This window comes from Pelodiscus sinensis, chromosome 2, assembly GCF_049634645.1.
Source record: "Pelodiscus sinensis isolate JC-2024 chromosome 2, ASM4963464v1, whole genome shotgun sequence".
Taxonomy (NCBI): Eukaryota; Metazoa; Chordata; order Testudines; family Trionychidae; genus Pelodiscus; species Pelodiscus sinensis.
In genome coordinates this window covers 117,370,016-117,383,322 of record NC_134712.1, presented here as the reverse complement: position 1 = coordinate 117,383,322, position 13,307 = coordinate 117,370,016, and the positions used below count along the sequence as shown (strand labels likewise).

At 45.2% G+C, this 13,307-nt stretch overlaps 1 protein-coding gene across 2 annotated transcripts in view; it reads right to left on the bottom strand.

Annotated features, from left to right (window-relative positions):
• Positions 1–7,319: 7,319 nt before the first annotated feature.
• Positions 7,320–13,307, bottom strand: part of WRNIP1 (WRN helicase interacting protein 1) — a 42,911-nt gene continuing 36,923 nt past the window's right edge. Inside the window, exons 5-7 of one of the 2 annotated variants that reach the window (XM_075921355.1) lie at positions 11,968–12,066; positions 8,765–8,844; positions 7,320–8,117 (exon numbers count right to left, since the gene is read on the bottom strand). In XM_075921355.1, the coding sequence (XP_075777470.1) occupies positions 7,842–8,117; positions 8,765–8,844; positions 11,968–12,066 (455 nt within the window). In that variant the 3' untranslated portion in view covers positions 7,320–7,841. Of the gene's footprint in view, positions 8,118–8,764; positions 8,845–11,910; positions 12,067–13,307 lie in introns of both variants that reach the window. The other variant, XM_014569769.3, reaches the window with a different exon arrangement.

Here is a 13,307-nt window from a genome sequence, read left to right as displayed (position 1 = left end):
TTCTGTCATTTTTGGGAGACATAAAGAGGGGCATAGAGGCTGAGCAGTCAAAGCTAAATTCCCTATTAAAAGAGATCAGAATTCCTATCACCTTCAAAACAGGCGTGAGAAGGATCTCATTGTGAGGAAGGCTGTCATAATTAGTTTCCAAGGCGAAAGGAGGATAATGTCTGGTCTACATTAAGGAAATGCAAATCATGGTAATGATATCAATGTACTTATAACAGCAATCCCCTAAAGCAGACATATTGCATTGGAGACGCTGTGGCATGAATTTTCTTAATTAGAGTGTCCAAATCACAGAAACTAATTATTAGGCCAAAAAAACCTCACCCTTCTTTATAAATGATTGATCCACAGGTCAAATACAAATAAAATCTGGTCTTTGTACAGAAATATTTCTCTATGAAGGATGGTCTTGCGACTTATGAGAGAGGTGGCTAATTAGCATGAAATTCAATTCTATTATACGCAATAAGTGGAAGAAAGGATCATTCCACATCAAAGTTGCTGTGGAGTAGACTAAGCCAGCTAAACCTAGATCTAGTCCATATTACTAGCACATCCCGCATAAAAACAAAAAATTAAGGACACAGTCCTGTCACGGGGTCTACTGACAGCATAAGGAACTATTCGATATGAATAAGAGAATCATCATCTGCCTCTACATTATTTAAGGCACAAAAAGTGAACATGGAAATCTTTATAGCTGAGAAAATTAAAGAAGAGATTTCTCAGATTTAGTCAATTAGTCACATCAAAATATAAAAACAGCAGAGAAGACATCTTTAAATTCTGTAATCAAAATTCTTCAACCTACAGACAACATAATTTTTTTTTTTTATAGATTGTCTTGCCAAAAAGACACGTGAGAGCTTTGAATGAAAATTCAGATGGAATTTTAACACTTTCTAAAGTGTGTAGGTTTACATTTAATTGCTAAAAAATTATCTTAGTATAGTCTAACTTCCCTATTATGCACAGGATCTAAACGTAAGTTTTCTAAATCAAGATAAATTCAAGTTTACCAGGGATTTTCTATTCTTTCACAGTACTTGTATGGAATCTCACCGTACCACAACAAGAAACAATAATGTAAGGCCTAGACTTTTGTGATCCATATTCTCTCTCCATAGAACAGAATTCACTAAGGAAAATAGTACTTGTTCATTTTGTACTTCTCAGGTCACAAATGACAGCAGTCTCCAATCCAAAAATACTCAAAGTATATCCCCAATATTCAGAACGGGAAAAAAACAGACCTTCCTTCTCTTCATTGGCAGTAACCTGTGCAAACTACTACTGAAACCATCAAAACGATAAAACTACAAGAGAATGCAACTGTGCCATACAACCACTATAATGTTATTTTGTTAAAAGTGTGATTGATCATTTAAAGTTAAATTGATGAGGTTGACAAATTTTTGTTCAGCGATCGGGTCATATAACATTGGATGTAACACAACCACTAGTCTTTAGCCGCAGTCATATAGATTTAGCCAGTAGCACTTTCTGGAATTAAAGTCAATCTGCCAGTATGATTTTATGTAGTATATGGTCATTGAACTTACTTTCCATTAGTCTCCTAAGCAAGTAAGGATTTAAGATCTTAGCTTTCTATGAAATACATACAACTACCCTTAGCCTTCAGATTTTTCACTCTCAAATCTCTCAGGCTAAGCAGGCTCAAATCTCTCATCAAATCTCACAAGCTAAGCAGGGTCAGAGTGATTCTATACTTGACTAGACCGCCAAGAAAATCCAGGCAATACAGGAATCATCCTAGTGATTCAGTACATTGTGCTCTTTTGAGTCAGTATTGAACCAAGAGTGACTCATGTTACTGACACATTTTACTATTGAAAGTGGCATCTTTCCGTTAAGACTGCATACAACTCCTGGCCGTGTGTTGTCAAACTATTTCGTGGTACTTTCACATGTGGACAATTTACCATTGTCCATGTCCCACTTGTGCATGAATAATAAAATACTTCCTTCTTCATTTGCTTGTCATTCCAGTTGAATAAATTTCTCTTCAGTTACCCAAAATGGGAGTGTAGCAGTGCTATTCTCTATTTAACAGATGCTGGCATTTCACCAGATAGTTGGTTATACGATTCATGTATAGAGCATGACAAAATCAGACCTGACAGCTATAGGAGTGATTGAAGGCAGGTGTATCAGTCTTAGAATGGCTAAAGCCCTTTTTTCTAGGCACTAAGAGGTTACCTTAGGTTAATTAGAGTCACGTAAGCCCAATTAAGAGCTCCCAGTTGACCTTTAAAAACCTTTTGCAGTGAGAGAAAGAGAGAGAGGAAGGACAAGAAACAAGCTGTGGAAGGTTGGCAAAGAGAAAAGGTTCTGCTTAGGGGGGAAGAGCTGTTTTCGTCGCTACAGGGGAAATACTGAGTTTACAACTGTTCAGAAAGGGGCTGATGACCAGGAGCTCTGGTAGGAGCAAGAAAAATAATTTGTGTTGGAAGTTTTGCTTAAGGAAGCTTCTCAGGACAATTTTGAGGCCTAGTTTGTGAAAACTGTAAATAAACTTTTAAGAATGAAAAGCCTGTGGACAAGGACTGATTTACTCCAGCCACAGCCTTCCACCCTGCTGCTGAGGGTGACTTGGTGATAGAGATGTGTTGCTACACTTTTATATAAACGTTTGGGAAAGGCAATATGAAAGTCAAAGGACCTTGTCAAAGGTCAAATATTCCTTCCACTGCACAAACTGCTCAAAGACCAGTGTCATTCTAGTGGTGAGAAGAGATCATCATAATGGGCGCTTGTGACTTTAAAAATCTATAAAGGTCATTATATTCCTATGGTCACACACATTACTTCTTATTTACATGCAAACTCTGCTGCACTGTCAGAAGTCTTGGGAAGATATGTTTTAAATGTGAAGGTGATGGAATCCAACGTCAGAATTCTCAGTCTGTTTTCATGAGATACTGAGTGGTGGAGGATATGCCAGATACCTATTAGAATGAAAAGCAGTATCCACAAAGGAGCAACTCCATCTGGGAGTGCTGTCTTGCAGCTACTTTGTGTCTGAATAAAGGCTATGGGAGAAAGCCCTGAACCAAAGCCACTGAGGAGAAAACGTAAGGTGGTTGGGACAAGGGATGTAATGGTATAGTCAATTAACCGATAGGCAAAAGCTTTTATAGGTTAATGCTATAGACTACACACATTTCTTCCCCCCCTCCCCCACCAGTACATTTTCTTAGCAGGCTGGCCAACAGTCCAGATCAGTCCTAGCTTGCAATGGGTCCAGGACCTACCCCTGCTGTGGCTCTGCATTTAAAGTGTATTATGAACTGGGCAGGCAGACAGCCCAGCTCAGCTCCGGCTCATGCTGGGTCCAGAAGCTCAGACCCCCATTCCCCCCCAGACAAGGGCTGCTGCTACCCCACACTGCTGCCTCTTTATCAGAGGCAACAGCACAGGGTAACAGGCTGCCGGTCCATGAGGGGAGCTGGTTTTTAAACTGGCTACTCTCACAGACCCGTTCTTGCCCGGCACCCCACACAGCTGTCTTTGATAAAGCAGCAGCAGCAGCATGGCATGGCAGGGAGCTCCTTGGGAGTGAGGCGCACTAGCTGCTGGCTCCGCCCCCAGGGACTATTGAATAGTCAACTAATCAATTAGAATTCATGAGGTTACTCAACTATTCAATTAACCGATATGTAACACCCCTAGTTGGGACTGCAATTGTACTCTATAACATCTGTAGCAATGTTGGCTTCTAAAAGTGTCAGCCTCCAAGCTTTTGCGCTGAGTCAGTATCATCAAGAGAGGCTTTGATTGTAAGGCAAGCCTCAGTCTCCTTTTTTTTTTCTGCTTAGGCATACACACAAAAGGTTTGGGTATAATGGTCGCCCTCTTCAAACTTGCTTGTAGGAATGTGAAGACAGTGTTCACTGATATGTCAAACAATCTAGAGGAGGCCAATGACCCTAGGAAGTCCTCCATCACAACTGCGAGCTGGAGTAGCTTTTGACACTGATATAGCTCCTCTATCAGAAACCAGACTAGCTGGCAGGCTCTCTAAGTGAGGCACAGTACATTTTTTTCTGACATGGAACACACAGACAAGACTGCTGTGAGCACATGCTAGGTTATGCAGTCAAACATTATTTTTCACCCATGACCAAATAGCTATAGCAAGTGGCTTTGCTAACATCAGGCTAGATGTCCCGATATTATTCTCTCTGAACAGAAGGACTTGCTCTATCAGCAATTTGACAGTGTTATCAATAAGCTAACACTGGGAGATTTCAACACTAGTGTCAGCTGAGATTATGAGATATAGCCACTGTGCACTAGGGATGTAAAATCCCATTTAATTAGTTTACCATTTAAATGTTAGATTTAACCAATTAACCAGGATCCCATGGGTGGGGTGGGGGGCTCCCAGCTCGCCGGGGCTGTTGGCTGCACAGGGCTGCTGGTGCCTAGCCCCAGGGGACTCGGGGCTCCAAAGTCACTGGTTACCGGTAAGCATCACTCACTAAACGGTGATGCTTACTATGTAAAAACAGTTGACCTGTTACCTGTTCATATCCCTACTACACACTGGCCACCACAGTACAGGAAAAAATGAAGCATAATGGGCAAAAACTACTGGAGTTCTGCAGTCATTGAGGCCTGTGCATTACCAACCTGTGCAAGGCTTGTGAGACGGGGTTTTCCCACCTCACACCGAGGAGCAAGGAGCTGGTCTGGCCCAGCTAGCTGAAAAGGCCCCACCCCATAGCCCTGTTGGGCATGCTCATGGGAGAGGCTGGGTATAAAAGTCTTGGAGCCTCTCAGTTGGAGCTGACCAACTGGATCGTTCTCTCGGAATTTGGTGTGTTTCGGCCGGCAGCCCCGCCAAGCCAGCAGAAGAATCTTCCACTGCCAACAGGGCCCTGGGCTAGAACCCGGTGGAATGGGAGGGTCCAGCTCCTCCCTACCTCCCCACCCCACAACAGGCCAGCATCCTAGCAGTTTGGGGGGCTTCCCTGTGGACTAGGCCTCCAGGCCGTATATACCCGGATAGAGGGAACTTTGCTATGGACTGAGTCTGCGGGCCGTGTTTGCCCTGGAAAAAGGGGGCAGTGACCCAAACTTTGGGGACTTCCGGACCGTCGAGGGGGCCTGCCCCTTGACAGCTTGCAATTCAGTTAATATGGTTTACCCTTATTGGTTACTGACAAGGGAAGGTGACATACACCGGCTATATAAGAACTCATGCCAGTCAAGGTCTGTCCAATCATACAGCTGCCTGGCTCCCTACTAGCAAGGTGCTCTGTTGTGTTGTGTTTTTGGAATGAAGTCTGGGACTGCTTCAGCTGAAGCAGAATCTACTGTGAATATTATCTTTTTCCAGGACGACACCACCAACTTCGAAGGTGATTACCAGAAGACACCCCAGAATTAAACCCAGGTGGCACCTACTGGATTTAACTGTCACCAGCAGAAAGTATATACGATGCTCTTCATACTTTCAGTTTGCACAAGAAGACTGCACTGTGCTGCAAAAAAAGGGCATTTACTGCAGAAAATCCTGTGTACCAAACAACGCTGCCACTTATGCACTATCAAAAGACCAAGCAAGGTGTCTCCAATTCATTGCAAATCACAGGGAAGCTATGTCATTGATAGCATCTTCTCTGAATGCTGATGCAGCATGGAAAACAGTCAGAATGAATATCCATATAGGTGCAACTTTGACTTTCGGTTAAAAGACTGTACAAGATAAAAAGTCTTAGCTGGGTAGCCGTATTAGTTTGTAACTGTAAAAATAATGAGTAGTCTCGTGGCACCTTAGAGACTAACAAATGTATTAGGTCATGAGCTTTCATGGATAAAAACCTGAATTGTCTGTACAAAATAAAGACTGGTTTGCAGCACACTTCTGAAGAAATACTTCCAGTTATTGAAACTAAAAATGCAAAGCAATTACCACAAAATGTATCCCTCTCCTGTGATTTATGTTACCTTCACGCTAGTAAGAGCACATGAATAGCAAACCAATGCACTCAATGATACTTGCTCAAACTGTGCGAGAAGGTAAAAATGTTTTTTGAGAGTGGAGAGCTATGAGGTATGTATGCTGGATTCAATCTAGCAATATGTCCTTCAGCCAAGAAGGCTGCCCAGCTCAAATCTCTTAATGGAGACATAATTGACAGAAGCAAACAGATGTAATGCTGGATGGAACACCCTCAGAAACTCAATTCACGTGAAACCAGGGTTCTGAAGCAGCACTAAATGTGATTCCAAGACTCCAGATAATCTAAGTGCTAGATACGGAATCATCTATAAATGTGCTGGAAAAAGCAAATCACCTCCCTAGCACCAGAAACAGTGACAGGAAAAGTTGGAATTACAGCTGAAATAGTGAAACAAGGAGGACATACTGCACTTAAACATCTGCTCAATGTCCTATTTGCCTGTTGGAGGAAAGATGGTATACCATAAAACATGAAGCATCATAATACAGTATTGGACAAAAACCAAAGGAGATCAAAGTGACTGCAACATCTACAGAGGAAGCTCTCTCCACAGAACTCCTTGCAAGTTCTTTTGTGTCTATGCAAGCAGATCAATTATCTGTGTATATTCCAAGAGTCAGTGCATTTTCTATGCAGGTAGATCAAATTATCTATCTGCGTCACACTAAGGCAACTGCAAGAAATAATGATACCACAAGCTGGGAGGATTTAGCTAGTTACAGACCACACTGAATGGGTGTGCCAGGAAGTCAAAGAGACTAAACGGAGGTGGTTTAAAGAAGAAAGTGCAACAGTCCTTAAACACTAGTCGTGTTAGAGCTACATTTTTCTGGCCCTGCACCTTTCGCCTGCATTATCCCTGGCAAGGACTGATGCTTGAGGACTGGACTTTTTAGGCACCCACAATGCTATAAAAGGATACACCAAAACTGAACTGTACTGGTATTTAAGCCACTGTCTTTTGAGAGAAACAGTTGCCATTCCATTCCTATCATGACAAGTCAAATCTGTGCCTCCCAACTATCTTGACTCAGGCTAATGGAAACTCTTGAGCAAGGCTGGAAGTAGTTAACAGATAAGTTAGTATTATAAGGTCTTGCTTTCCAAAAAGTTACATTTAAAGAATGCATCATATTAAAAAAAAATAAAGAGAGCTGCCATTTTTTAATGGGATGGGTCATGCTACTTTCAATCTCATTAAATCAGTCTAATGAAAATTATTTGTATTTGCCAGGAAGCTGGTTATTAGAAATAAGATCATAATAATATTAAGAACCCCATCACTGCCACAAAAAAGTGTTAAGTCATACACATAAATAACTGAAAAATTATTTTGGAACAGCTTTATTGATTTATGACATTTTGTCATATCAAAAACAGTTTAAAACACAGTATAATGAGTATTACATTGTAATTACATTTTGTTTCACCATAGAATTTCATATTTTATTCTGTATAATTTCAAATATCCTCAAAATAATAAGACAAGGAAGCTGGCAGGGTTTTTAAAACTATATAGTACTCCTTCATTATGTTGTTCTGACACAGTTGTAGTTGGTTTTCTTCAGTGTTACGTTTATTGTCCTTAAAGGGCAAAAGCCATGTTGCATGTTAACAACTTAATAAAAGCCACCTTTAGTTTCCTAATTTGTGCAATTACAGATTGTTTTTAAAACATCCTCCAAAAAGTTTATAAAAAAAGAAGGGTAACAGAGTAATCATGGACCCAATAGTTTCATCATGTCAGCCCAGGAGGTATATGCGTGAAGTGTGAAGAGATTTTCAACCCAGCTGCAAAAAAAATACTTCATATATATAAAAAAGGGCACAGTAAGACACTTACATTTTATTTCCCTTAAAAAAGTCCATTCCTTTCAGCTCTTTTGGCAGATATTCTTGCTCCACAGGTTCTTTGTACATGGGGTTATATTTATAGCCCTTACCATAGCCCAAGTCCTTCATGAGCCTTGTTGGGGCATTTCTCAAATGCAGTGGAACAGGTGGAAGTGGTCCCTGGTGGTTTCTCAAACATGCTTTGACATTGCTGTATGCACTGTACACCTCGATAGACTTGGGTGCTCTAGCAAAGTAGACTACACATTGGGCTAGTATGACCTGCAAAACGGAGAATAATATTATGTGACTTTTAGATTGTAAACGCTTAGTAACAGAAGGTATGTCTAGACTACATGCCTCTGCCAACAGCTGTTTGTTGGCACAGCACGGCAGTCAAGACGCAGATCGGTCGACAGGGAAAGCATTTGTTGACTGTTCCTGTAAACCTCGTTTCATGAGGCATAAGGGAGTGTTCGACAAAGGCTTCCCCTGTCGACCGATCTGCGTTCTGAGTGCCGTGCTCTGCCGACAATCAGCTGAGCTGGCACAGCGCAGCAGCCATTTTTATTTTAATGAAGCCAGGGATATTTAAATCACTGCTTCACTGGCTATGTTGGGTAGACTATTTTACATGCCTCTGTTGGCAGAGGAATTTAGTCTAGAATACCCAGAGACTATTATTTAGTTTGTTGTTCCTACATGTAACAAGAGGTCATGTCCTTGTCTAATCTGTAGGAGCTACTGCACAATGAATCTTCACTAATAAATGAATGACTGAATGATAATAAAACTTCCTTTTGCTTTTGGCTGATTAAGATGCAAAGAGTTAACTTAGAATACGAAGTTGTAAATATTACACAAATCATGAGTGATGGACAAAATAAACCTAGTGACAAACACGTGCATGCTCATACAAGTAGGTTTACCTCACATTCTGGCATTCCAATAAAATGACAGCCTTGGTATGCAGCAACTGCTTGTGTTAATGCCAAAGGATCTGCCATTCCTACAACAAAAAGATCACATGTAAGTAAATTAAAAACAGCCAAGTATAGCAAGTACTCTCTTCAACTATGCTATCAAGTAATACCTCTTCTAATGAATGGAGTGACTTTTTTAGAAAACGGGTTACTAGGGGGCTGTGACCCCTGCTTGCTACACTTGCCAACCCCTCTCTGTCCACTGCAGCCAGATCATGGCCTCTCCTCCTAACCATCCTGCAGCAGAAGGGGGGCTGGGAACAGGATGCTGGGGCTGGGAACAGGATGCTGTGGCCAGATGTGAGCTGGTCCTTAATTCGGGGATTATTGGCCAGGCTTCATTTTTAAATAAAGTAAAATATTATGTCCAAAAAGGTTTCAACATTGTCTTTGTTTATTGCAGGGGTGGGAAACTTTTTTGGGGTCGGGGTCCATTGACCCACAGAAAAATCAGTTGGGGACCATACAAGTGAAAAGGAAAAAAAAAAGCCCCTCTAAATAACCCGAGCCCTCAATGATGTGGCCCCCAACCAAAACACCTCATTTCCCTGGTTCTCCTGCCCCGAAGGGTGAGGAGAGGAACTTATGTTCCAGGCCTTTTATGGGGTTCCAGGATAGGTAGACTTTGTAGGCCCCCTAGGCCCTGGAGTGGGGCAAAAAATGAGGGCTTCAGTGTGCAGGACAGGGCTGCCAGTGAGTGGGATAAGGATGGGAATGCAGGATCTGGGCAGAAGGTGGGGTGCAGGAAGGACTGAGGGTGCGAGGTCTGGTTGGGAGTTAGGAGGCAGGAGCTGTCTGGGGCAGGATGTCTGGCAAGGGGGAGGGGGAAGGAGTGGGCTGGGGGGTGGAAGATTGAATGAGGGGGCTGGGGGTGCAGTAAGAGCCAGCCCAAGGTACGTGCCCACCCCATTGTAGAGGGCGCTGCGCGGGGCTGTCGGGCCATGCGTCGCACTCCTGGGGGCGGCACCGTGCTCCCGGGGCGCACAAATGGCTCGGGCTGGCCCTGGGTGCAGGGGCTGGGCATGAGGGGGTAGGGGCACTTTCTTGTCTTTGAGCCCCACGCCAGTCCCAGGCTCGGCCTCCCATTGCTCCCATTAGGTGGAATCTGGCCAATGGGAACTCAGAGAAAGCCTCCAAACAGTGCGCTCGCACGCTGCTGTTCCCTCAGCCCGAGAGGGGAGCGCATTTCTTCCCCCCAAGCGAGGCTCGGGGCTCTCTCTCCTCCTTCCCCTACAGCAAGGCTCAGGGCTTTCTTTCCCTTCCCACCCCTGCAGTGTACCTCGGGGCTTTCTCCCTCTCCCCTCCCTCCTCTGGAGCGAGGCTCTGGGCTCTCTTACTCTGTCCTGCCTTGCCCCCATCCCTCCACAACCAGAAGCTAGCACTGGTGCTCCAGCTGCACAGGGAAGGAGGGAAAGCAAGGCTGCAGCACCAGGCAGAGTGCCCAGGCCACTCAGGTCAGTGCTTCTGGGCACCACCTCGCCTGCTCTGCAGAAGTGCTGCTCGCTGCTTCAGTCCCACGTGTGGCTGGGCAGGGCTTGGGTCTCAGTGGAGCGGCACAGTGCTGGGCTGAAGATGCAGCCACTCAAGGTGTGGCGGAGGATGGAGCAGCAGGAGGCTGGGGACGTGGGGCACCTCTCCCCATGCCTGGCGTGTCTCCTGAGCCTGCTGGCCTAGCAGCCCGTGAGCGCCAAGAACAACCCCACGCAAGCGGCCCTGGAGCAAGTCGTGCCATCCCTAAACAGTGTCTGGGGCAGGGAGCCTGTGGGAGGGCGGAGCATGTGGAACACCAGAGTGACATGATAACACCACTCGGTTGTTCCATGGAAAAAGTTTTTTTATATACAGAGATTTTGGATAATATATAGAAGATGGTTTCCCCAAGACTGCAAACATCACATGCTCCCTAAAGTATTACATATGAACATCTGTATTTCGGCTGCCCCATATCCGGGAACAGCTTTGGTATGGACCCTGGCAGGCGGAGGAGGAAGTAGTTCTGTGCACTGCTGCTCCCTCTCCCCTAGCTGGGGGAATGACTATGCAACAATGAGCTTCCTGTAAGGCTTTTCCCTGCTGTTCCCACAGCAGCAGGGGGCAGTGCCTGGGAGCACAAAGCCACATGTGCCCCAAGGAGCGGGATGCCAGGTAAGCATGCCATCCTTATCCCCCTCGTGCCCAGACCCTACTGCACCCTTCCTGGCCCAGTAACTTCTTTTATCCGGTATACTCTGTTTCCCAGCATTGCCAGATTAAAGAGGTATAATGGACGTCTTGGTGAATCAGCCAGTTGTGGATAAACCGACAAGGTGTGTACAGCAAACAGGCTTTGAAGTTTGAAGTCAGCATGATTTGTAAAATTAGTTTTCTCAATTACTGGAAAACATGGGTGTGTCTAGAGCCTCCTGGATAACTGAAGTTCAAATGAAAAGACATTTTAAAATCAAAACAGGTTATTTTATTTAACTATCTATGGAATCCCAAGTTCAGGGATGTATGTTTTCCCTGTAAGAGCTGATCAAACCACTACCATGTGAAGTGGAAGACTGAATGCAGTCCTCCAGTCAGTGGTATCATCATTGAATGCCAAAGAAATAGTTTAGCCCTGAACTCAAATCATGGCAACAGACTTTCATTTGTTGTTTTTTAAATGAACAGATTTTTCAAAAAGTCACCAAAGAGCTTTCACAAGTTATTACTACGAGCATTACCTGTCCTGTTGTTAGGGCAGACATACACGTGGCCTCCTCCCTTCCCGCTGTTCCCAGGGGCGGGGAGGTTTGGGCTGTGCAGCCTCTTCAATCCCTGTTGCTCCCGGGGGCGGGGGATGGTTGGGGCCATGTGTCCTCTTCCCTCTCTGCTGCTCAGGGGATGATGCTGGGGCACATGCATGCTCTTCCCCTCCCTGAGGTGGTGGTGGGGCACACTTGTGCTGCTCCTCCTCCTCCTCCTCACCTCCCTGTGGTGGGGGCGGGGCTGAGGGCCTGCCTCCCCCTAGAAACTTCTCAAATGTTTTCCATGACAGATGCCCCCTTTTATAATAGTATAGATAGATGTACATCATTATTTTTTTTAAATTTCTGTGTGCTGCCCACCTATATCTTCACTTGCAAACCTCACTAGCCTTCTCGCCACATACAATGGATCCTCACCACCTTCAAGCATACGGGCAAGCCAGTAAAGAGATGCATTTTCATCTGAGCCTCGCATAGATTTATGAAGTGCAGAGATGCAGTTGTAATGCTCTTCACCTATTTAGAGAGGAAAAAAGGAACAGTGAGAAACATATACAAGAATGTAACTGCACAAACCTGCAAACCCTCCATTTATTAATTGTGCTTGCACTGGTAAATATGATTTATGGAAAATGATTTTTTTTACTCAGTAATAACTAGATATGAGCCAAAATTCCAGATCCTATACAGGCAGTCCCCGGGTTACGTACAAGATAGGGACTGTAGGTTTGTACTTAAGTTGAATTTGTACTTAAGTCGGAACTGGCTCCAGATTCAGCTGCTGCTGAAACTGACCAGCGGCTGACTACAGGAAGCCCGAGACAGAGTTTCTCTGCCCCAGGCTTCCTGGAATCAGCTGCTGATCAGTTTCAACAGCAGCTGAATCTGGATGCCTGTGACAGAGCAGCTGGGGCACTGCCGGGTAGGTCCCCGCAGCGCCGCACCTTGGTGCTGCGGGGACCAACCCCGCAGCACCCCAGCTGCTCTACCCCAGGTGTCCCCAAGTCAGCTGCTGCTGAAACTGATCAGCGGCTGATTCCAGGAAGCCCGGGACAGAGCAACTCTGCCTTGGGCTTCCTGTAGTCAGCCACTGGTCAGTTTCAGCAGCGGCTGACTTGGGGACGCCTGGGGCAGAGCAGCTGGGGTGCTGCCGGGTTGGTCCAGTAGCGCCACTCCTAGGCGCTACTGGACCAACCCAGCAGCACCCCAGCTGCTCTACCACAGGCGTCAGCGAGAAAAGCCTGGTCTGCTTGGGGGGGGGGGCACTAGCTGCACCCCCCTCTCCCCGTAGCAGACCATGGAAACGCGGGCGGCAGGACCAAGACGTGCCGCGGTGCCGCCGCCCGGGTCCTCCCCGGCTTTGCTCCGCGTCTCCCTGGTCTGCAGGGGGGCCCCCCCAGCAGACCAGGGAGACACGGAGCAAAACCGCAGAGGATCCGGGCTGCGGGACTGTGGCGCTTCCACTCTTATGCCAATTTTTTTCCCAGTTCAGATGGGGAGAAACTTGGAAAGCTGCAATACTGAAAAAGAGATTTAAGGATGAATTTGAACGTTAGATACTAACAAAGAAACCAATGTAGTTGAATACACAGCGATGTCATAACACAAGGCCCGGAGGAAATAATTTTTCTCTGCAGCTCAACTGCTGTTGTTCGTCCATCGTATTCGAAGAGGACCTTGACATCTAACGGGTTATGGACTGTTCATGGTGTGTCCGCAAATGGCTGATAAGGCCGATACGGGCACGGAATGTTCTA